The sequence below is a fragment of the Pristiophorus japonicus genome, chromosome 7, assembly GCF_044704955.1.
Source record: "Pristiophorus japonicus isolate sPriJap1 chromosome 7, sPriJap1.hap1, whole genome shotgun sequence".
In the NCBI taxonomy this organism is placed as follows: Eukaryota; Metazoa; Chordata; class Chondrichthyes; family Pristiophoridae; genus Pristiophorus; species Pristiophorus japonicus.
In genome coordinates this window covers 175,089,292-175,114,039 of record NC_091983.1, presented here as the reverse complement: position 1 = coordinate 175,114,039, position 24,748 = coordinate 175,089,292, and the positions used below count along the sequence as shown (strand labels likewise).

The window sequence follows — 24,748 nt, the reverse complement described above, 5'->3', positions numbered from 1 at the left end:
ATGGTGACTGCGGGGTTCCAGCAGCAGCCAATTGGCACGGTGCTGTTTACCCATGTTGTTGGCCGCCTGCCAGTGAATCTGTTGAAGCTGTTCAAACAGATTCCTGACGAAGCGGTCCCGGTTCACCTCTCGAAGCTGCCCTTCGGTGAGAACCGGCGCCAACACATGCACTGGGGTTCTCATGATCCGGCCCGTCATCAGCTCATGGGGTGAGTAACCTGTGCTCTTTGACTGACTGGCCCGGATTCCCATGAGGACCAACGGTCAGACCTCTACCCACTTGTTCAGTGAGTCTCCCATCTCCTTGCGCAACCTTTCCTTTAGGGTCCGGTTCAGGCGTTCTACGGGGCCTGAGGACTAAAGGTTGTAGGCGACACGCCATTTGGCTCTTATCCCCAGCACCTTTAGGGTGGTCTGCATCACCTGGCCGGTGAAGTGGCTTCCCCGGTCGGACTCCACGATTTGAGGTAAACCCCACCGAGAACACCTCCCTCACCAGGATTTTTGCAGTCCCCACCGCGGTAGCTGTTCGGCAAGGGAAGGCTTCCACCCACTTGGAAAACACATCCACCAGGACGAGGCAGTATTTATAACCTCCCTGGGCGGCCGGTAGGGGTCCGATGTAGTCGATCTGGATCGACTGCCATGGTCCTTCTACCCGCCTGACGTGTCCCATAGACACCTTCCTTTTCTGCGGGTCTGGGTTGTTTGCAGCACAAACCAGACAGCCCGCACAGAAGTTGCGGATGTCTTCCCGGAGGCCTGGCCACCACCCTGCCTTTTCTACCCGTTGCCAGGTAGATTCCGGCCCAGGGTGTCCCGCACCTGGACCCTCATGGGCCAGCTGAAGGAATTCCCTCCGGTGTTGTGGCTGCACTACCCATTTGTCCCCTTTAAACAACATGCCTTCCCGCACAGCAATATCTGCAGCACTGTATGGGCCCTCCGCCTTTTCCCCCTTTTTGATAGCAGCCAAGGCAGCCTTCAGGATCGGATCCTGCATCTGGACTATTTTAAGGTCCGGGGCCGCAGCCGCCCCTACGCTCCCTTGTGTCCCTGGCTTGCTTCTTGCTGCTTCTATCCTGCCTGCCTCGTATGGGTCCCATGGGAAACCTGTAAGAGCACCTTCCCTTGCCAGCAGGTCTGCCTGCTGGTTACCTTCCCCCCGTGGCTCAGTTTTGGAGTGGGCCTTTATCTTATGGATATATACATCCCCGGTTTCTCCCACTGCAACCACGATCTTTTCTAGCAGGGGTTTGGTCACAGGGAGCTTCCCATCCGCAGAGGTGTACCCCCGGCGTGACCAAATCGCCAGATACTCTGTACATGAATTGCAAGTGAACATGCTGTCCGAGCAAATCGTGTATGGGGTAGGGAATTCCTCGGGGTGTGTGACCACATACATCACCGCCGAGAGTTCCGCCTGCTGGGCGCTCAGGGTGCATGGGAGTTTAAGAGCCAAGGCAATCCCTGCCTTGGGATCCCAAACTCCGCAGCCCGTGAGTCTTGTACCCGCGGACACTGAACTGGAGCCATCAACGTAGATCTCGCGGCCTGTGGGGTGTATCCCTGCCCGAAATCCAAAGTTGATGTCCCATACCCCCTCCACAGAGCATCTATGCGGCTGCCCTGGATAGATTAAATTTCCTGCGAGCCTGGGCTGGCAGAGGCCCTTGACCTTTAAAGTCATTTGGGAGAGGAGGAGGGTCCAGCGAGTGATTCTAGCACTGCTCACTGTCCCGCCCTTAATCCTCCCGTACAACAGCATCTGCGTTGGGGTAAGATGGGTGAGGAGTGTAATGGGGGATATTCCGGTAAAGATCTGAGCTCTCTTTACTGCCCAGTGGGTGGCAAGCAAGTGCCTCTCACAATTGGAGTATCCCTTTTCTACCTCCGTGAGGACCCTGGAGGAGTACACCACTGGTCTCAGCTGACCGTTTCGCCCCTGGAGCAACACTGCACTTAAGCTGTCGCCACTGGCTGCCACCTCCAGGAAGAATTCCTCCCCCCCATCAATTGCCCCAAGGGCTGGTGCTACCTGCAGGTCTCTCTTAAGACGGACAAATGCTGCCTCACAGCCCTCGTCCCATTCCCACTCGACGCCCTTGTGTAGGAGTCTGAGCAGAGGGGCGGCAGTGGCTGCATAGTCCTCGATGAAGTCCCTACAGTAGCCAGTGATTCCCAGGAAAGACCTTACCCCCGACACATCCCTAGGGACAGGGAGTTCCTGCACTGCCTTTCTTCTAGCCTCATCAATGGCCCTTTCTCCTGCCCTTATCGTCAGGCCCAGGAATTTTACTTCTCCTAGACCTATCTGGGCTTTCTTGGGGTTAACTTTAAAACCCCCTTCCTTCAGTAAGACCAGCAGTTCGGCCAGCAGTGGACCGTGTTCCTCACTGCTGTCTGTGAACAACAACAGGTCGTCCACATACTGGACCAGCTGGTGTGGTTGGCTGAAGCCTTTTAAGCAGTTCACCATGCATTGGTGAAGAAAGATGCTGGGACTATTATGAAAGCCCTGTGGGAGGCAGCTCCATGTATACTGCTGTTCCCGGAAGGTGAAGGCAAACTTGTACTGTCTTCCCTCCGTACAGGGATAGACAAGAACCCATTGGATATGTCCAACACTGTGAACGTGGTTGCGGATGCAGGGATTTCCCCGATCAGATCCGCAACCGCCGCTACTGTGGGAGCACAAGCTGGGATGTTTTTATTGAGCACCCTATAATCCACTGTAGCCCTCCAAGAATTGTCCGGTTTCCTAACCGGCCAAAGCGGGGAGTTGACATGGGTGGCTATGGGTCTCAAAACACCCTGCTCGACAAACGAGCTTAAAGCTGTCTCCAAGTCTGCTTCTGCCTCTCGGGGAAAGCCATACTGCTTTTGCGGGCGGGACATGGGATCCCCATCTATTGTAACCTCCACTCCTGTGACTCTCCCACAATCGTGTTTATGGGTGGCAAATGCTGCAAGATTTGCTTGCACATAGGCCCGGTACTCGGCTGGGGTGTTACCGACCAGAACCTCCAGGTCGTAACCCCCTTTTGGCTTCATTGTACACTAAGTCCCTTTTCCCTGTTTCTTATCAATAACCATGACTTCTCCCTCTGCTCCCGTGCCCACTGTGCCCCATAGACAGTGATTCCTCAAGTCTACTAGGATCTGGCGAGCGATGATGAAATCAGCCCCCAAGATCCCTTTTCCCACCTGCTCCCAGTTCATCAGGACGCACTTCCATTGTGTTTGGAGTGCTCCTAAACGAACTGCGAGCGGGACTGAGAAAAATCCAGCCTTCTCCTTTCCTGTGAACCCAACTAGTTGATACGGCACCCCGTTTGATAGAGGTGAGATTGCGGGGTCCTCCGAATGGACTATCGTGCTGGAAACACCAGTGTCCAAAAGGTAAGTACCCAATACACCCTCAACCTCCATCTTGACCCAGGGTCGTCCCCAGAGGTCGTATTCTAGTGGGCACAGGTATGCAGGCTGGGTCTGGGCTAGTCACGGCCTCTGTACTGGCAGAGTTGCTGGTGCTTTCCTGCCTGTTGCCGTGGCTACGTTCCCAGTCCCCTCCAGCACTGTCCTCACTGCAGCTACTATCTCATCAAGGGATGGTGAGGAGCTCCCTCCACTTCCCCCACTCTGGGCGGCTCCTAAAGAACTTCTCCCCCCATATTACTTTACTGGGCTCCTGCAATCCCTTTTAAAATGCCCAGCTTTCCCGCACCCGTAGCACACTCCCTCCTTATCAATCGAGCGGCCACCCTCCTGGTGCCATTCCCTTTTGGGAATCGAGTTGGGTTTTACTTCATTTACCCGACCTTTGGAGGTTTTTTCCTCCTCCCCTCCTCCATTCCGTTGGACCAGTGCCAGTTGCCTGACCACTGCTTCCTCGGTGAGGTTGGGGTCCCGGGAATCGAACCACAGTTCTGCCCTGGCCTTGACCGGGGCAAGCAGTTTGCCACCAGCATCCTCAGCCAGCGGCCAGTCTGTACCACGGAAAAATTCGCCCGGTCGAGGAGCTCCCCACAGGCTGCGTGGTATACCACCCACAGCCTGTCCGCAAACGCCTGCAGGGTTTCCCCTGCGAGTTGCCTTGTCCTTTCGAACCGTTCGAAACGACTGCCGTCATCGAAGCCCATAGCCTCAAGGACGGCCCTCTGGACCTCAGTAAATGTGCGCTGCCCCCTCCGGCATTCTGCCGGTAGGGCCTGGTACAATTTGCTGTCCAGAGAGAAGAGCAGCAGCTTGGCTGTCTCTTCCTCGTCGCACCCATTAATTTCCCCTGCCTGCATCACCTCCATGAAGTGGATAGACGGGTCCCCACTGCGAGTGAGTTTGGCCAAATGGGCCACCATGGCCCTGAGTGATTGAACTCATTGGGGAATAATAAAGTCGCTCTCCAGCGCTCCCCGACCTTGGCCACCTCCCTGTGGAGGACCGTACTTGCGCTGCCTGACCGGGCACATCCGCCCTGGTTCAGGATCTTTCTGCGCTGGTCCCTCTACCTCCGGCTGTCCCACCATACCCGGTGCAGCAGACAGTGCCTGGTCGCCTGATCCTGACCCTCGGCTGGAGCCTCACATCCCTGCTGCCAAACGGGACACATTGGTCCTGCCCCCAGCCCTGGGTATGCTACTACCTGCGCGCCCCGCTCCTCCTGGTACCCCACCGGACAAACCACCGGTGCCTCAGGAGGTGGTCGGGCGTCTCTTGCCTTTGGATTCTCCTCTACCCCCCAATACTCTCCTTTGTCCCCTGTGGACCCTCCGGGTCCTATCAGGGTGACCATCCCCTTTGCCTGGGATAGAGCGTGGGTGAGAGCTTTAATCCTCTCCTGGCAGGGACCGTGATCTGCAAATTCACTGCTACTGGCCACTTTATAGGCCGCCTGTACATCTTTTAATTTATTCTCTAGTTCCCAAATTTTCTGGGTGTACCGAGAGTTCTGTTCCCGGAGGGACCCCTCACTACCCTTGGCCTCAGTGACCTGACACTGAAGATAGTCCTGGCTATTTCGGAAGGTCTCCTCCGACAGCCTCTTCCCTTGCTGCTCCACAGCTAATTCGGCCAGCAGGTTGTCCCCAACCACAGCCCGGATAGCTGAGAGCTCCTCTGATTTCTGAAGACTCTGTTCCAAGTCCTTCACCCACTGGTCGAGCTTTCGGACTTGGTGGGTGAAGCAGATAAGCCAGATGGCCTTTTCTACCCCGTGGTTGTGGTCCTTCCCTACTGTCCACTGGGCAGCAGCATCCACAAGGTTTGGTGAGGTTCACCTTGCCAAAAATGTATGAGGAAATTCTCTCCTCCATTTTAGTTTCCTCTCTTATCACCTCATCTGTTATATTAACATCTCCTGTTTGCTTATGTCCTGCCGTGGTCACCATGTTCTGTAAGGGGTTCTCGGGGAGTGTTATTGTGCCTTGGGTGTCTCTGGGCTTCTGCCCTCACAGGTTATGCCTGGCCTCTGAGGTACCCTGAGTGCTGCAAGAGCACCCCTGGAGAGACTGTGTCCACAGCTTATGAAGGGGGCTTTGAGACGCGTGCGTCCCCACAGCTTATGCCTAGCCTGTGAGGCACCTGTGAGTGTCAAACACTCCTAACCCCTTCTTCCCTAGCCTGTGACACACGGTTGAGCGTTTTCGAGGCGCTCCTAGCTTCCCTTATACTGTTCTGGCATAAGACTCACGATCAGGAGATGTAATACAATAGAACTGAGACAAGGTGATTCCAAGAGGAAACTTAGGCTTCCAATTTATTTGACAAGGTGTATCTCAACAAACAGCAATACACCAACAAAACAATCCCCCTAAATCCCACTAAACGGACACAACGAAAATCTTTACACAAGTTTAGCAGTACAATGACCAACCTCCCACCTTTCCTGGCCTTACTGAGTTGGGAGTTCCGGGGATAGAGGTTATACTCACTACTGTGCCTTTCTGCAGTCTGGTGGTTTGTTTCTTCTATCTTCGGTGTCTTCGGACACTGGTTTTCCTTCAGTGTCGAGAGGCTTGCTGGTTGTGGGATTACGAGAGCAGGGAACCCACCCACACTACATCAGAAACCCCTTTTTTATAACCAGATTATCCAGTCCGCCTCTCCTGCTGAAATCGATTCTTCCCATTTGTGGGCTTTGTGATTTTGAAAAATGCAGCAGTTTTAGATTATTGCGGGTTTTTTCCACTGATGTTAACCTACTCCAGGTTTGAGTGGGTGTTGATTGCATTGGCCTCCTGTAGCCATTGTGTACGCCCTTGGGTTGTTTTGGGTTCCCTAGTTTTCTGAAGATCTGCATAATTTCCTTCCATAGTGTAAACATGGGGAAGACAATAGTCCGATAATGGCTGTGAGTCAGTCCCACAGTTTTCGAGCAAGTGCTCTCCCATTGGCTTGAAAGCCCCATGCTTCGGGCTGACTCTGTCTCACCATTGGCCCTCCGGTGTCCTCCCCCATCCAATCACTGCTCTGCCAAGGTCAAACCGTATCGGTTTCAATTCACAGCACAGACTGATCCCACAGCCCCTTTTATTCTGGGTAAAATGAGGGGGTTTTTGTCCACCCCTACACCTTCATAGCTAGGGGATTTGAGTATAGGAGCAGGGAGGTCCTACTGCACTAGTACAGGGTCTTGGTAAGGCCTCACCTGAAATATTGTGTTCAGTTTTGGTCTCCAAATCTGAGGAAGGACGTTCTTGCTATTGAGGGAGTGCAGCGAAGGTTCACCAGACTGATTCCCGGGATGGCAGGACTGACATATGAGGAGAGACTGGATCGACTGAGCCTGTATTCACTGGAGTTTAGAAGAATGAGAGGGGAACTCATAGAAACATAGAATTTTGACGAGATTGGACAGGTTAGAGGCGGGAAGAATGTTCCCGATACTGGGAAAGTCCAGAACCAGGGGTCACAGTCTAAGGATAAGGGGTAAGCCATTTAGGACCGAGATGAGGAGAAACGTCTTCATTCAGAGAGTTGTTAACCTGTGGAATTCTCTACCGCAGAAAGTTGTTGAGGCCAGTTTGTTAGATATATTCAAGCGGGAGCTAGATATGGCCCTGACGTCTAAAGGGATCAAGGGGTATGGAGAGAAAGCAGGAAAGGGGTACTGATGTGAATGATCAGCCATGAATGTTGGTGCAGGCTCGAAGGGCTGAATGGCCTACTACTGCACCTATTTTCTATGTTTCTATGAGCCAATGTAGGTCAGCAAGCACAGGGGTGATGGATGAGTGGGACATGGGGCAAGTTACTACACGGGCAACTGAGTTTTGGATGACCTCAAGTTTATGTAGGGTAGAACAGCCAGGAGTGCGTTGGAGTAGTCAAGTCTAGAGGTAACAAAGGCATGAATGAGGGTTTCAGCAACGAATGAGCTGAGGCAAGGGCAGAGACGGGCGATGTTACGGAAGTGGAAATAGGCGGTCTTAGTTATGCCGAGGATAACATTTCAGGGTCAAATATGATACCAAGGTTGCGAACAGTGTAGTTCAGCCTCAGACAGATGTTGGAGAGAGGGATGGAGTCAATGGCTAGGGAAAGGAATTTGTGGCGGGGACCAAAAACAATGGCTTCGGTCTTCCCAATATTTAATTGGAGAAAATTTCTGCTCATCCAGAACTGGATGTCGATTTAGAGACCGTGGAGGGGTCAAGAGATAGAGGTGGGTGGTGAGGCACTGCTGGATGTCGTTAGCGTACATGTCGAAACTGACGGTGTGTTTGTGAATGATACCTCCAAGGGGCTGCATGTAGATGAGAAATAGGAGGGAGGCCAAGAATAGATCCTTGGGAGACACCAGAGGTAACGACGTAGATGCGGGAAGAGAAATCATTGCAATTGATTCTCTGGCTACGATTAGATAGATAGGAATGGAACCAGACGGGTGCAGTCCCACCCAGCTGAATGACGGTGGAGAGATGTTGGAGGAGGATGTGGTCAACTGTGTCAAAGGCTGCAGACAATTCAAGAAGGATGAGGAGGGATAGTTTACCTTTGTCACAGTCACAAAGGATGCCCTTTGTGACTTTGATGAGAACTGTTTCAGTACTGTGGCAAGGGCGGAAACCTGTTTGGAGAAATCCGCAACTATAGCCAACCCAGTTTGACTTCTGGTCTCATCATCATAGGCAGTCCCTCGAAACAAGGATGACTTGCTTCCACACCAAAAAAGGATGAGTTCACAGGTGTTTCACTGAAGGACCTAATATTTCAGGTCCCGAACTACATCCTGAAGGGTGGAAGATGCCGTTGCACACCAGCCACCACACGGGCTTGACAGAGCTCAGTCTTGGTCCACTGGCAAGGGTTATCCAAGACGACTGGAGACCTGCTCTGCTGCACGGACCTAATGCGCACACATATCGCAGTGTGGGCTGGCCCATGCTGCCTCGGGCCCCTGGCCCTGAACTCACGCCTCTCCTAGACCCCGATCACATCTCTCTACAGTCTCTCGCCGTTCCTTCGCTCCGACCTCGTCGCTCCTGCTGTACCTGCCCACACTATAATCACCGACCTGGACCTTGATGATGTCACTCTTTGCTGCCGTCACCCTCCTGCACCAGCTCGCGCTGCTCCCTGAAGTGGTATGCCTCCACACTGCTCCCGAGGCCGCTTGCCGCTCCTTTTATGGCCCCGACCTGCCGCTGGTGTTCTCACGAATGCAGATGACTGTCCCTAATTCATCCACTGGGCCATGGGGTGTAGTGCAGACGTGGTAAGCAAGGTCACAGATCAAATTTAGTGAACTGCGTACACTGCCAGGGAAACTCCATGCCACTGGCTAGCCGTCAGGGCTCTTGCCTCATCATGTTAGTGTCTGGATTAAAGACCAATGTAATTTTGCACAGAAGGAAATAGTGTGAAGAGTTCATCAGTTCTTGGCTCACTTAGGCAATACTTAAAACCCAATAGGTATGCTAGTTGCTGGCTTTAAGTAAGCATTCAAGTTCAGTCCTGACCTGCTGGGCAGACACACCACCTGTTGGCTGATTCATGAAATTGCATAGCAGTCAGCATTGTGTGTCTTGGTGTTTTGAACTATAAGAATTATTTGTGGTTGTTAATTCATTGTGACTCATTGGGATTCGAGGTTTGAGTCAGTGTTCCTTGGTGATTTCAGGGTTTGGTTGTTTAAAGAATGAGGGGGCGGTAATTGCAGACCCAGGGTCGGAAGTACCGCCTCTCTCGCTGAATTAGGCCATTGCTCCCCGGAAACGAGGCGGAGCACTTTCTGAGCGTTCACCTCGTTTCCAAGACGGTCTCAGAAAGTGGAAGCCATGGGAAAATCAAGCTGGTGATGCTATACCACTGGCCCTGTCTCTTAATACTTCAGACCATCATGTTCCCTAATGTTTTTCCTCATATTAGTAACACTGTCTGAAGTTCTACTTGATATGTCCTTACTATACAGTACAAATGCACACAAGGCCCATACTTGAGAGAAGGTCACTCTGTGACCAGTTACCTTTATTACCAAGACCTCAAGTGATGAAGGTGGGTGGAGCTTCCCCTTTTATACCTGAAAGTCCAGGTTAGAAGTGTCTCCCACAAGTTCACCCTCTTGTGGTCAATGTTCTCACGGTGTACAACTTAGGTCAGCTTATACATGGGCTATAATGATAGTTGAATACATGACATCACCTCCCCCCCCCCCCCCCCCAAAGTCTTATTGGGATCACAGGTTAAGTCTCTCTGGTGGTTTACGCTTTCTTGTAGAGCGCCTGAGTTGGGGCTCCGGTTGTTGGGCGCTGGCCTGAGTATCTGCTGTTTGCAGTGCCTCAGGCCTGTCCAGACTGCCCACAGTGACTGGGCTCTCCTCCACTTGGTTCCGGTGTTCGGTCACCTGTGGTGGAGTAAACTCTACGTCGTGTTCTTCTCCCTGCTTCTTCTATGGGGTTGCTGAACCTCCTTTTAGTTTGATCCACGTGTTTGTGGCAGATTTGTCCATTGGTAAGTTTAACTACCGAAACTCTATTCCCCTCTTTGGCAATCACAGTGCCTGCAAGCCATTTGGGCCCTGCAGCATAATTAAGGACAAAAACAGGGTCATTGACATCAATACATCGCGTCTTCGCATTCCTGTCATGGTAGTCACATTGTGACTGACGCCTGCTCTCAACAATTTCTTTCATAGTAGGGTGTATAAGGGGTAACCTGGTTTTGAGCGTCCTTTTCACTAGCAACTCTGCGGGTGGAACCCCTGTGAGCGAGTGTGGTCGGGATCTATTGGCCAACAGGAGGCGTGATAAGCGGCTTTGTAGGGAACCCCCGTTCTGACATGGTTGATTCCATTGCCAGACATGAAGTCCTGGAATTCAGTGCTTGTGAAGCACGGGCCATTGTCGCTGACCAAGATATCCGGTAGACCATGGGCGGCGAACATTGCCCGTAGACTTTCTACCGTGGCAGAGGATGTGCTTGAATTTAAAATGGCACACTCAATCCATTTGGAGCAGGTGTCCACTACAACCAAAAACATTTTTCCCATGAAAGGACCTGCGTAGTCCACATGGATGCATGACCATGGCTTGGCGGACCAGGACCAAGGGCTAAGGGGGGCTTCCCTGGGTGTGTTGCCCAGCTGAGCACATAGAAACATAGAAAATAGGTGCAGGAGTAGGCCATTTGGCCCTTCGAGCCTGCATCGCCATTCAATGAGTTCATGGCTGAACATGCAACTTCAGTACCCCATTCCTGCGAACACAAAGTTCCAGGTCTGCATCTATCCCTGGCCACCAAACGTGTGACCTGGCAATTGCCTTCATCATGACAATGCCCGGGTGCTCATTGTGAAGTTCTCTGATAAACACCTCTCTGCCCATCTGGGACATGACTACTCGGTTTCCCCACAGTAGGCAATCAGCCTGAATCGAGAGTTCATCCTTGCGCCTATGAAACGGTTTAAATTTCTCAGGGCATGCCCCGTACTTGGCTGCCCAGTCCCCATTCAGGACACATTTCTTAATTAAAGACAGTAGCGGGTCTTTATTTGTCCAGACTTTAATCTGATGGGCTGTCATGCGTGAGCCTTTGCTTTTGAAAGCTTCAACTGCCATGACCATCTCAGCAGCATGCTCGGTTGCCCCTTCAGTGGTGGCTAGTGGGAGTCTGCTGAGTGCATCGGCGCAGTTTTCAGTGCCCGGTCTGTGCCGAATTGTGTAGTCATAGGCTACAGAACGTGATCCGATCTGCTGCTACCCTCGTCCCCAGGAATTCTACCTCTGGAGCTAACATAGAAACATAGAAACATAGAAAATAGGTGCAGGAGTAGGCCATTCAGCCCTTCTAGCCTGCACCGCCATTCAATGAGTTCATGGCTGAACATGCAACTTCAGTACCCTAAGAACACGCAATTCGCCTTTTTCAGTGGCAGCCCTACCCGGTCCAGTCTGCGTAGCACCTCCTCCAGGTTGTGGAGGTGTTCTTCAGTATCGCAACCCGTGATGAGGATGTCGTCTTGAAAAACCATCATCCTTGGAATCAACTCGAGGAGGCTTTCCATATTTCGCTGAAAGATCGCGGCGGCCAAGCGAATCCCGAATGGACATCAGTTATACTCAAACAACTCCTTGTGTGTCGTGATGGTGGTCAGCTTCTTCGACTCACTCGCCAGCTCCTGGGTCATGTAAGCTGAGGTCAGGTCCAATTTTGAAAAAAGTTTGCCACCGGATTGCGACGCAAAGAGGTCCTCCGCTCTCGGTAGTGGGTCCTGGTCTTGGAGTGACACCCGATTGATGGTGCCCTTGTAATCGCCACATATCCTAACTGACCCATCCGCCTTGAGCACCGGCACAATCGGGCTCGCCCAGTCACTGAATTCGACTGGCGAGATGATGCCTTCCCTCACAGGCGGTCCAATTCGCATTCTATCTTTTCCCGCATTATGTACGGCTCCGCTCTGGCCTTGTGGTGTACTAGCCTGGCGTCCGGGTTTATGCGAATCACTACTTTGGCCCCCATGAAAGTGCCGATGCAGGGTTGAAATAATGAGTCAAATTTGTCCAGGACCTGTGAGCATGATACTCGCTTCACAGAAGAAATTGTATTGACATCGCCCCATTTCCAGTTCATGACAGCAAGCCAACTCCTCCCCAGTAGTGCGGGACCATCCCCCGGGACAATCCAGAGTGGCAACCTGTTCTCCGAATCTTTGTAGGTCACGACTACCGTGGCGCTGCCTAGCACCGGAATGATCTCCTTTGTATATGTCCATAGCTGTGCGTCAATCGGCAATGATTTTGGCCTCCTGGCCTTGGAAGCCCACAACTTGTCGAACTGTTTGATAGTCATCAGAGACTGGTTGGCCCCCGTGTCTAGCTCCATTAATACTGGAATGCCATTAAGGAGCACATTCATCATTATCGGTGGCGTCCTGGTATATGAACTGTATATGTGCTCCACATGAACTCGCTTAACTTCAGCTTCCAGCGATTTCCCCCAGTATTCATTTGGCCTCGTAGGGCTTACATCGGGCCTGTCCTCCTCGTACAACAACCTGGCTGCAGGCTTCCTGCACATATGCGCCAAGTGACCGCTGACGTTGCAGTTTCTGCAGGTATATTGTTGATACCTGCAAGCTCTGGCTGGGTGTTTGCCTCCACACCTCCAGCATGAGCTGAAGGCCCCGTTGTTGGAAACAAAAGGTCCATTACCAGTCGATCGTCTCTGGCTGTCTCTGTAACTGTCCTTAAGCGCACCATTAACAGGTGTTGATGGCCCCATTACTGGCCACATTGTCCATTGCAATGGCATGAATCGCCGTTCAGCTAGCCATTGTCTGTGTTGAATTCCCCCTTTGGGTTCAACTACATGCTGGGGCATGTCCGATTGCTCTTGTCTGCCTAGAGAACTGTGTGCCGCATTAACAATGTTGACTCCCTGGTCGTTTGCCGCATTTGAGCCAAGATTTTTGTCATACATCATTCTGGTCTCTTCCTCCCCTGAGATAAATGTCTGGGCTATCAGAGCCACCGCTTCCAAGGTCAAGTCTTTGGTCTCAATCAGTTTCCTGAAAACCCCAGCATACCTAATGCCCTCAATAAAAAAAGTCTCGCAGCATCTCCACTCTGCATGCATCTGGGAACTTACACAGGCTCACCAGTCGCCGGAGATCTGCCATGAACGCTTTGTCCTTCTCGCCGCCGGTGCGTGGAAAATCGGTGTCTCGCCATGTGCATGCTGCTCGCCGGTTTAAGGTGTTCCCCAATCAACTTACTGAGCTCTTCGAACGTCTTGTCAGCCGGCTTCTCTGGCACTCGAAGGTCCTACATCAGGGAGTACGTCCTGGATCCACAAACCGTCAGGAGATGAGCCCTGCGTTTATCGGCCGAATCCTGTCCCAGCCATTCCTTAGTGACAAACCTTTGCTGTCGTCTCTTAATAAAGTCATCCCAATCATCACCAACACAGTACCTCTCTTCTGTGCTGCTCGTGGCCATGCTCGCGTGGTTTAAATCCCAGTTTTTCGTTGCCAATGATATGCCCTTACTATACAGTATAAATGCACACGAGGCCCATACTTGAGAGAAGGTCACTCTGTGACCAGTTACCTTTATTACCAAGACCTCAAGTGATGAAGGTGGGCGGAGCTTCCCCTTTTATACCTGAAAGTCCAGGTTAGGAGTGTCTCCCACAAGTTCACCCCCTTGTGGTCAAGGTTCTCAATGTGTACAACTTAGATCAGCTTATACATGGGTTACAATGATAGTTGAATGCATGACAAGCCCCAACCGGTTGTACATGTATCCAATAAGTTAATCTAGGCTGTAGCCTAGGTTCAAGGGACAAAACAGACGTACCAAAGAGTGTCCCAATATTTGCTTGAGTCGGACAAGCTGCCCATCTCACAGTTTTGGGAGAGCAGAGGCACCATTATCGATGCTTTGTTTCGAGAATGTCTAACACTGTGCACTGTAACATGATCCGCCACTGGCCAGGCACTCAGAACGGCGCTAATGCCCTCAGTTGGCTACAGTTGCCTACCACCGGGGTGGAAACGGCACAGCCTGCAGACCTACTCATTGTCGTGGAAGTGCTAGAAAGCGATGGATCAACAGTAACGGCCCCCCAGTTTACGACCTGGACCAGCCGGGATCCCACATTATCGCCTGCCAACGGTGAACCGCTAGAAGGGATGTTGCAGTTTATCCGTCGCAAAGACGAAAGGCTCATCCCATCAGATTGCCCCCTATGGGGTAACCCTGTAACGTTGCAAAGAAAGGCAGGGAGGCTACACACAGTCGGTGGTCCAGGGCCTCCATACCATGGCCCGGGATCCACGGGGACCACGCGGCCTCCCGCCCCTACTGAAAGCCTCAAGGCCACATCAGCCATCCTGGGCTTGCCAGACCTTAGGGTCAGCGACAATAGTCGGGAGCGGGCAGTCCAAATCATAAAGCCAAGCACCACACGTGTCACGGTAGACTCCCTGCAGACCCGGCTATCCCGGGTGCTATGCAGTCATCAGACAGAATCACTCAGAACCGAGCCTCCCATATGCTATCAGCAGAGAATGTACCATGATCGCATGGCTCCTCCACGTGACATCAGAATAAATGATGTAGACCATGTTCATGGCCCCAAATGGGCTGCTAGCACTGTATTAGCCAAAGAGGGGAATGGAGTGTTTATGATGAAATTGGAGCGTTTGATTGTGAAACATGTACTGTGCAAACACAGAAAGCATTTGGACCAGACCAAACTGTGAACTACAGCTAACCAGGAACCACTGTGAAAGGACCTGGCCCCCAGCGACCCACGAACACAATCAACCTTGCCGTCAACCACGAGGCTGAACCCACCATGTCAGGACTTCAACTCAGGCGATCGACCTGGGGAGACAGGGTGCCAGATCGATCACCTCAACTTGCAAATAACTTGTACATAAGACTTTGGGGGGGAGTGATGTTATGTATGTATGTAAACCTCACCAATGTGTAAGACTTGCCACTAGGGGGCACACCTGTGGGAGACCTAAGGGTCAGCTGTGCACCCTGGGGCAAGCAGGTATAAAAGGTGCTTCGACACTCTGGAGTCTGAATAAAGAGATCAAGGTCACAACAGTTTGAGCTTACAATACAGTCCTGTGGATTTATTCTGAACGTAACACTACCAACCCATTTTTGTAGGTTCTGTCTGTGGCAATGGGGAGCAGTCTTCTCGGGGAGTCGATAGAGAGGTAAATGCAAAGTAGACACCTGAAGCTACCATGCAGCATAGGGCTGGCACATGCAGGACAGTAATGGGCAGCTTTGGCCTGAAACCTGCCTGGAATTTCTTACGGGCGACTTGCAACATTGGCCTCTGGGTGTAGTACCTTTGAGTGGCACAAAGAGCAGCCTTTCTCCTATTTCTGGAATTGCCCCATGGGAGTAGCGCGCTGATGGTCGGTGCCCGCGACAGCTTGTGGCTGGGCAGCAAGGCCGCCCTTAAAGGGGAGGTGGTGCTGTCGGCAACTCGCGTTTTTTTTTGGGCAGTTGGCCGACAATTATGGTCGCGCGTTCGGCCGGGCCGCCAGCAGGCAGCCTGGCACCCTTTCTTGGGTGCCAGGCCGCTGGCCCGGCCAAAACCCTCCCTGGTGGCCCAGTGTTTGCCACTAAAGTGGCTGCAGAGTTTGCAGTGGCTCTCTCCTTTAACTGATGGGGAGGGATGTTGTGACGCACCAGTGCGATGACTTGCAGTGACGGCCACTCCGCCCTGCCCTTCTTCCACCCCGCTAGTGACGGCCACTCCGCCCTGCCCTTCTTCCACCCCGCTAGTGACGGCCACTCTGCCCTGCCCTTCTTACACCCCGCTAGTGACGGCCACTCCGCCCTGCCCTTCTTCCACCCCGCTAGTGACGGCCACACTGCCCCGCCCCCACTTCCGCCCCGATTTCTCCCGATTGGCCACTCCATGGACAAAACACATGGAAAACGGTAGGTTCAACTCGTTTTGGGCGGTGGGCAATTTCGACCCCTTGGTCTTTTGAATGAACTTGTTTTCTAGTCTGGCACAAGTTTGTTCAGCTCTTCAGTGACTGTGGGCACAGAGATGTGGATTCAAATATCGGCAGCTTGGTATTCATCTTGTCCACGCCATCCTTTCGCCTCACACCATTTTAACTGGCACGTTGGGGGCAGCCCCAGACAGCTCAGGGCCTCGCTTAAATGCAAATGTTGGGGTCTGATGATGTCACCCAGACCACGAGTTTTTAATGTGCAATTGCGTGTTCGGTGCCTGCTGCCAGCCTGGCCAGGGAAACCTGATATCAGGCAGGCCCAGAAGAAAGCTGAGAAGGTAAGTTCAATTACTTTTTTAAAGATTTTCTTGTGAGCCCGAAGAAGCAGGAGTGCTTCTCTGGACCCCATAACTAAACTAGCACTTCTCCAAACATAATCGCAAATGCCCTGCCACCAACCCCTCCCCCCCCCGCGCCCCCCCCCCCCCCACTCCGATGTGTAAACCAGAGATCATCCAAAACTCAGCAGCCTGTGTTCCAACTCGCACCAAGTCCTGCTACCCATCACCCCTGTGCTCGCTGACCTACTTTGGCTCTTGCTTCAGCAACGCCTCGATTTTAAAATTCTCATTCTTGTTTTCAAATCCCTCCATGGCCTCGCCCCTCCCTATCTCAGTAATCTCCTCTGCAACCCCACAACCCCCCCGAGATGTCTGCGCTCCTCTAATTCTGGCCTCTTGAGCATCCCTGATTATAATCGCTCAACCATTGGTGGTCGTGCCCTCAGCTGCCTAGGCCCCAAGCTCTAGAACTCCCTGCTTAAAGCTCTCCACCTCTTTACCTCTCTTTCCTCCTTTAAGGCGCTCCTTAAAACCTACTTCTTTCACCGGCCCTAATTTCTCCTTTTGTGGCTTGGTTTCAAATATTGTTTTATAACTCTTCTGTGAAGCGCCTTGGGACATTTAACTGTGTTAAAAACGCTATATAAAGTACATCTTGTTGTGGTCCTCCTCCTTCCTGGACTGCCAGGAACCATTTGTGCAGGTCACCCGCTGTGGCCTCCTGTTGCACTTGCCCCATTGCCACCTGCCAGCCTCCACATCATTCCCGCTGGGTTGGATAGGGAGTTGCGCCTGGAATACAATGAGATCTAGGAGTCAAACTGGCTTAGGCCTCCTGTTGTGGATAGCCTGTCCCTGGCCCCACCATCCCATGCTGATCTCTCACCCTGAGTCCAAGTCAAGTCTCTATTTAATATTATGTGATCGAGACCCACCACCAGTCCCAGACAGTTTTATTTTATTAATAAAATTGTTTCAAAGGAACCATTCTGTGTAATTTGCAGCTAAAATAAGTCTTTTATTTGAAGAAATACTTTAGGAACACTCGGACTGTTTTTTTGCAGTGGCCAATTTGGGGGAGAAAGTTAGGCTTTGCTACAAGCCTCATTAAAATTTTTAAAAATTTATTAAAATCGGTCTCTTAACTAAGCTTGTAGCTTTGGGCGAGGCTCTGCCGCTGCAGCTCCAAACCCGTGTATAATTGGTAGGTGGGAATGCGGTGATTGGGCCTGCTCAAACAGGCTCTTAAAGGGAGGTGGCAGCGATTTTGTTCTTCAGACCCAGGAACGCATATGGAATGCAAACTTGGAAACAGTTCCAAAAGTGTCTGGGACCTCTCTTGTAACCCATAAATTGGAGTGCAATGTAATAGATGAAAATCATCACAATTATATCGTTTTGTTCTACAAGAAAAGGAGGTGAAATGCAAGCATATGAAGCTGTGCTAAAAAGAAAGACTTGCATTTATATAGCTCCTTTCATGACCACCGGACGTCCCAAAGTGCTTTACAGCCAATGATGTACTTTCTGAAGTGTTGTCAATGTTGCAATGTGCAAATGCTATCGGGTGATGCCTTATGCAAGGCTTTGTCCTGTGAAAATTATGGTACATAATTGGGATATTGAATGATGGAGGGTGGATAATGGAGGTTCCATTGTACTCGCCTTTTAAAATTATTTGCTAAAGAAAAACTGTCCTTAATCTTTTGTTCTGTTTTCTTGTTCATAGGACTCTGAACCATAGCTCCTTGAAGGCCCGTCTGTAACCAAAATCATTTGCCTCGTGCGGAGCTGGCTCTGAACTTGGCTGTTCATTGTCAAAACACTTCACAGATTCAGCACAATAAATGCCTCTTGTTATGTCGCCAAACATTGCTTTATATCCTGGTTTACCACAATAGAACTTTTTTGCTGTGATGGTATTAAAAGGAAAGTAGCATTGGTCGTATCAACTAGACTTGGAACAGACAAGTTCTTTGATAACAGGGATGAATCTTGTTTGCTGCTTGCCACCTTGCCTTATTAAATCTTAGTTCACTTGAGCAGTGTTTTGCCTGTGTGCTGCCTTCACTGACATTGGAAATGCTACATTAATCATTAAAGAGACATTCCGCAGGTTAACGTCAGTATTGCAATGTTGTGATAGAAGGAAGATTTCCTAAAGTACGCCATTTATATACTGTGGGTGGGGTGTAACAGATAGATAGTAAAGAGTTGTGTGGACATGACCCGATTGAAAGGATGTGATGATATTAAAAAAACATGAGCAGGCCACTCCTTTTTACCTGTCTTCTTTAAAAAAAATTATATTTGCAGGCTGAATAGTTTCAAGAATTTGCCTGTACTCCATTATTTCCATCCCTGAACAGTAGAAAACATGCTGAGATCATTGCTGGAGTGATGCCAATAAATGCTTGCTGCAGTTTGTAACATAAGCAAAGACATGATACTAAATCACATGCCTGGGTATTACAAAACTTATTTTGATTTTTTTTTACTAGTAATTTGCCAACCATTTTCTATTCTTGTACTTACCCTCTTTCACAGGTCCATACCATTTGCTATTAATTACACTGGCCAGCATTTTGTTGATGGCAGGTCATAGATGCTTACTGCAGACAGGAAGTGTGGTACAGCTAGAGATGCAGTTATTTTTCAAGCTTAATAGTTGCAGTTTTTTGCTGGCAGCATTCATGCACGTTAAGATCTGAAATCACGAATATCATGGACATAAAGGGGAGGAAAGGACACTTGGCCAAGTGACTAGGTGTGGAACAGATTTTTTTTTAAACTTCATTGCTAACCTCCGAGAATAATTTTTGCAGAAACAAATTGCTGCAGTCCGGGACCATTCAGAACAACTTCAGTCATATGTTAGGGGAGAAATAAGTTGGAAAAACAGCACAACGACCATGTTTACAATGAACAAAATCAAGAGTGGGCTTTGATTATTCCATCCTGTCACAATGCCCATATTCTGACCAGATATAGCAATAATACCACTTGTGTGAGCATCAAGTGCAAAATGTATTTATCTGGTGGAAATCAGGTAAACGCTACCCTATTTTACAATGGGAAATAACTGGGATAATCTACTCCTTGCATTAGTTATCTTGTTATCGGTTTAGTGAGCTGCAGCTAACCTGTGTTTGACTTGTGTGTGCGGTGCTGTTAAACCTTTTCACATTGGCCTTGGAAAGAATTACCCAGAGGATAGCATTCTATATGGGACACTAAATAACTTTACCCTGGTCCTTCATGAAAAAAGATGTTTCATAAATGTTTTAATGTAATGTATTCAATCTCATCGTAGTCCATCATTGTCACACCGGCACACATCATTCTGAAGGAATGATGCATTGTCCTCTCCCCGGATACACAGAAACCAGATTTTCTGAACACTTTTTCATGAAGACAATGCAATTGCTGCACATCTATTTAGAATTCAGTCTGCCTCATTAATATTATCTGTCTTTCTCCCTTGCTTTTCTTGTCATCATTTGTGTACTGACCAGACTTGCTACCATGTGTTTCTAATCTACACCTGTTGGTGTACCAACTACCATAATTTATCTCTTGCAGTACAAGAATGAGATCCAGTTAAAAGTTTTGAGTCAGGGTTTGCTTTTATGCCCCAATTTGGATTGTAATGTATTCCGCAATAAGAAAAATTCCACTGCATTCTGCAGCTGAAAACTAGTGCAACTTATTTGCAAAATTCTAAGTGCTGTTAGCCCTGAATTTCCATAGGAGTTCTCCTGATGTCCTGCCGTAACTTTGGCAGGAGATCAGTAGAATCCCTGGAGAAGTGGGGTAAATGGCTGAAAAACGGGGGTTCCGCAGATTTCTTGCCGAAGTTGTGGTGGGATGTGGTTTGCACCCCTTGGGAATTTCAGGGCCATTGTCTGCACTGTGACCCAATGCACTGTTGACTCCTGTATCAAATCTCTTCGTATGTGAAGACAAAACTATGATTTTGTTTTCCGGTACCAACTGCCAAGAATGCTACTTTAGTTAGATTTTAACGAATGCCTCATTAAATTTTAAATCATATATCAAGATTGATTTTTGAAACATGATCATCGCCTCCCCTGCTCATTCTCTCACTGTTGTGGCTGGTTCAAACTGCTGAGCAGATGTAAATTGGCTGCTGTGTGGAGACAGACTGAAGAATGTTTTAAAAAGGTTACTCTGTATCCCTGAAGAGACAGTGGGCATGAAAACCCGCAATCCCGCTCAGTGGCTGTTAACGATGGGCGAGCGGGACCTCTGTTGCGCACTAGAGTGAAGTGCCCCCTCAACTTTTCCAGGGTTGGGTCATTTTAATAACATGGCCAGGCACCCACTAGTTGGACGAAATGCAATGCTGACTAACTGCTTGGGGGCAAAGCCAGCAGGTTGGGCGAAAAGATGAGGGATGCTCAATAAATTTGGCTCTTTGCAGAACGGCTGCTCGCCCAGTGCCTCACAGTACATTTCCTCAACTGTCCCAGGCCTTCAACCCAGCCTGAGGCAGCCCTGTGGCCTTTGCCTTAGGCCTGCTAAGTACCATACACAAGCTTCCACCAGGCATGAAAAACATATGGGACACGAGAGGCAGGAGTAGCCTGAATTCCAGCAGTGGCCGTCATCCCACTAATCCTGCGTCCATTGGGGATGTCTGGCTGCAATGGGGCAAACAATAACCACACACCCCTGCCCCACAGGAAACCCTAATGCAACTTGGAATGAGGCGGAGATCATAGAAATTTATGGCACAGAAGGAGGCCATTTGGCCCATCGTGCCTGTGCCAGCCAACAAAGAGCGATCCAGCCTAATCCCACTTTCCAGCTCTTGGTCCATAGCCCTGTAGGTTATGGCACTGGGTCCAGCCTCCATTTCAACCAATGCAGCTGTGGGCCCACCTCAAATGTTCTCTGAATCCGATCGTGAGTTTGCGATTTTTCAAGCCAATGTGCATGGTTTCTGTGCCCGCGTTTCAATTAGAAAAACAAAAGTTAACTTTTGTTCGCTGTTGTGGAAAAATATTTCCGAGACTGTATAATATATATAAAGAGGTTTATTAAATCGGAGACAAAGCTTTGGGAGAAGTGTTAAAGACCCCTGTCTTTGAACCACTTCTCAAATTGGTATCTGCAGTGAAGTTCTTTTATCTTACAAATTACGTCACTTTACAACACATGCTTTAGCACTACAAAGTTTTGACTATCGAAGGCTAAGCTTTTGATATAACCCATCCTGCATTGTGACAGGGCAGTATAAACAAGTGCAGGCTTTTGACATCGGTATAAACAAACATACCCAGCACTTAACTTTCCAGTGTTCATTATCTCACTTTCCTATCTCCATTAACTCAAGGCCAGCCTACCTTAAAGTCTAACTGTTTAAAGCGTAATGCATCAGTATTGTCCCTTACAAAATTCATTTAAAGGGGAAAATAAAACAAATGTTTGGTCCCGTATACAATCAAGTATATGTCCAAAAATCCGCTCCAATATTCACTAAATTTCAAATATCTCCAGCTGATATCTCAATGGTGGCCATTTAGTTCAACAAATCAGTATGCAAATATCACTCCGCTTTGCACTGCAAAATATAAAATGAGAAATGTTCCCTAAGAATCCGACAAGCTGACAAATTTGAGTCTCTGGTGGAAAATGTACACACACCTCATGCACATTATAGTATATAATACACTGCTTTATAAGATTGTTACATTTCAATTAGTCATTCCCATATTAATGTCTTTAAGATTAAAGAGATCATTTTGTAGTTTATAGCTCATTCTGAGAATTCGGCTCTGCACTCATATCTTGCTCATAATACAGCCCATTATATGGTACTGTCCATTCCCGATATATGCTTCTAGTGCGCAAGGTATGATTTAATACAAGTACCCTCTAAAAACAAAATGTTTCATTTCAAATCAAGTTGTCCTTTTTAATTTAATAGATACTCTTCAACTTCAGTGCAAGGAAGTGAGCATTATCAGAATAAGGTACCGGAGGCCTATTTATTTGCCCAGTGGGAGTGAGGGACATTAATTACTCTAGATTACTTTTGCAGCGTGTGCTTTGGGTATTTTATGATGCATCACGTACATGTCTGTGCACCAACGGGGATGTTCCAATCGTGGAGAATCATGAGGGGTGGCTTTCTGCGGTGGGATGTCCCGTCTATCCGCTTCAGCGGAACCCCCGGTAAAATGTTTACGCGGTTTTTCAGGATGTCCGCAGTTCTTCTGCCAAGGAAGCGGTAGCCGAGCAGGAGAATCCCCCTCAAAAATTCACCCCCTTGAAGTGCCTCGTGTGCGTGGTGGGGATAACTTACTACATCAGCATTAAGTTTACTACCATTGCAGTTATCAGTCAGAAGGCCTTTTTAAAAATGTATTCACGGGATATGGGTGTCACCGGCAAGGCCAGCATTTATTGCCCATCCCTAATTACCCTCGAGAAGGAGGTGGTGAGCCTCCTTGAATACAACTGAGTGGCTCGCTAGGCCATTTCAGAGGGCAGTTAAGTGTCAACCACATTGCTGTGGGTCGAGAGTCACATATAGGCCGGACCAAGTAAGGACTGCAGATTTCCCTCCCTAAAGGACATCAGTGAACCAGATGGGTTTTTACAATCTGGTAGTTACATGCTTTTTTTAAAATTCCAGATTTTGTTTAATTGTATTTAAATTCCTTAGCTGGCAGTGGTGGGATTTGAACTCATGACACCAGTTCATTACTCCAGACCTCCGGATTACTAGTCCACCAACATAACCGCTAATATGTCCTTACTGTACAGTATAAATGCATACAAGACCCATACTTGAGAGAAGGTCACTCTGTGACCAGTAACCTTTATTAGCCAGCACTGAAGTGATGAAGGTGGGTGGAGCTCCCCCTCTTATACCTGAAAGTCCAGGTTAGGAGTGTCTCCCACAAGTTCACCACCTAGTGGTCAATGTTTTCACTTTGTACAACTTAGGTCAGTTTATACATGGGTTACAATGACAGTTAAATACATGACATCACCTCCCCCCCAAAGTCTTATTGGGATCACAGGTTAAGTCTCTCTGGTGGTTTACGCTCACTTGTAGAGCGCCTGAGTTTGGGCTCCGGTTGTTGGGCGCTGGCTGAACCTCCTTTTTGTTTGATCCACGTGTTTGCAGCAGATTTGACCATTTGGTAAGTTTAACTACCAGAATCCTATTCCCCTCTTTGGCAATCACAGTGCCTGCGAGCCATTTAGGCCCTGCAGTGTAGTTGAGGACAAAGACAGGGTCATTGACATCAATACATCGTGCCCTCGCATTCCCGTCATGGTAGTCACATTGTTACTGACGCGTGCTCTCAACAATTTCTTTCATGGTGGGGTGTATAAGGGATAACCTGGTTTTGAGCGTCCTTTTTATTAGCAGTTCTGCAGGTGGAACTCCTGTGAGCGAGTGTGGTCGGGATCTATTGGCCAACAGGAGGCGTGATAAGCAGCTTTGTAGGGAAACCCCTTGGATTCTGAGCATCCCCTGTTTGATTATCTGCACTGCTCGTTCTGTCTGGCCATTTGAGGCCGGCTTGAATGGTGTCGTTCTGACATGGTTGATATCATTTCCTGCCATGAAGTCATGGAATTCAGTGACACACTGGCCATTGTCGCTGACCAAGACGTCCGGTAGACCGTGGGCGGCGAACATTGCCCGTAGACTTTCTACGGTGGCAGAAGATGTGCTTGAATTGAGAATGTCACACTTGATCCATTTGGAGTGCGTGTCTACTACAACCAAAAATATTTTTCCCATGAAAGGACCTGTGTAGTCCACATGGATGCGTGACCATGGCTTGGCGGGCCAGGACCAGGGGCTAAGGGGAGCTTCCCTGGGCGCATTGCCCAGCTGGGCACACGTGTTACACCTGCGAACACAAAGTTCCAGGTCTGCACCTATCCCTGGCCACCAAACGTGTGACCTGGCAATTGCCTTCATCATGACAATGCCCAGGTGCTCATTGTGAAAGTTCTCTGATAAATACCTCTCTACCCATCTGGGGCATGACTACTCGGTTTCCCCATAGTAGGCCATCGGCCTGAATCGAGAGTTCATCCTTGCACTTGCAAAATGGTTTGAATTCCTCAGGGCATGCCCCATACGTGGCTGCCCAGTCCCCATTCAGGACACATTTCTTGACTAAAGGCAGTAGCGGGTTTCTATTTGTCCAGACTTTAATCTGACGGGTTGTCACTGGTGAGCCTTTGCTTTCGAAAACTTCAACAGCCATGACCATCTCAGCAGCATGCTCGGTTGCCCTCTCGGTGGTGGCTAGTGGGAGCCTGCTGAGTGCATCGGCGCAGTTTTCAGTGCCCGGTCTGTGCCGAATTATATAGTCATAGATGGCTAACGTGAGTGCCCACCTCTGTATGCGGGCCGATGCATTTGCATTTATGGCCTTGTTGTCGGCCAAACGGGACGTTAGGGGTTTGT

The 24,748-nt window shown here is 49.5% G+C and overlaps 1 protein-coding gene across 1 annotated transcript in view; it reads left to right on the top strand.

The window, feature by feature from the left end:
* sh3bgrl2 (SH3 domain binding glutamate-rich protein like 2) overlaps nucleotides 1–18,323 on the top strand; it is a 118,314-nt gene extending 99,991 nt beyond the window's left edge. The window contains exon 6 of the mRNA XM_070885581.1: nucleotides 18,011–18,323. Coding sequence (XP_070741682.1) covers nucleotides 18,011–18,018 — 8 coding nt within the window. The 3' untranslated portion in view covers nucleotides 18,019–18,323. The remainder of the gene's footprint in view (nucleotides 1–18,010) is intronic.
* The last annotated feature ends 6,425 nt before the right edge of the window (nucleotides 18,324–24,748 follow it).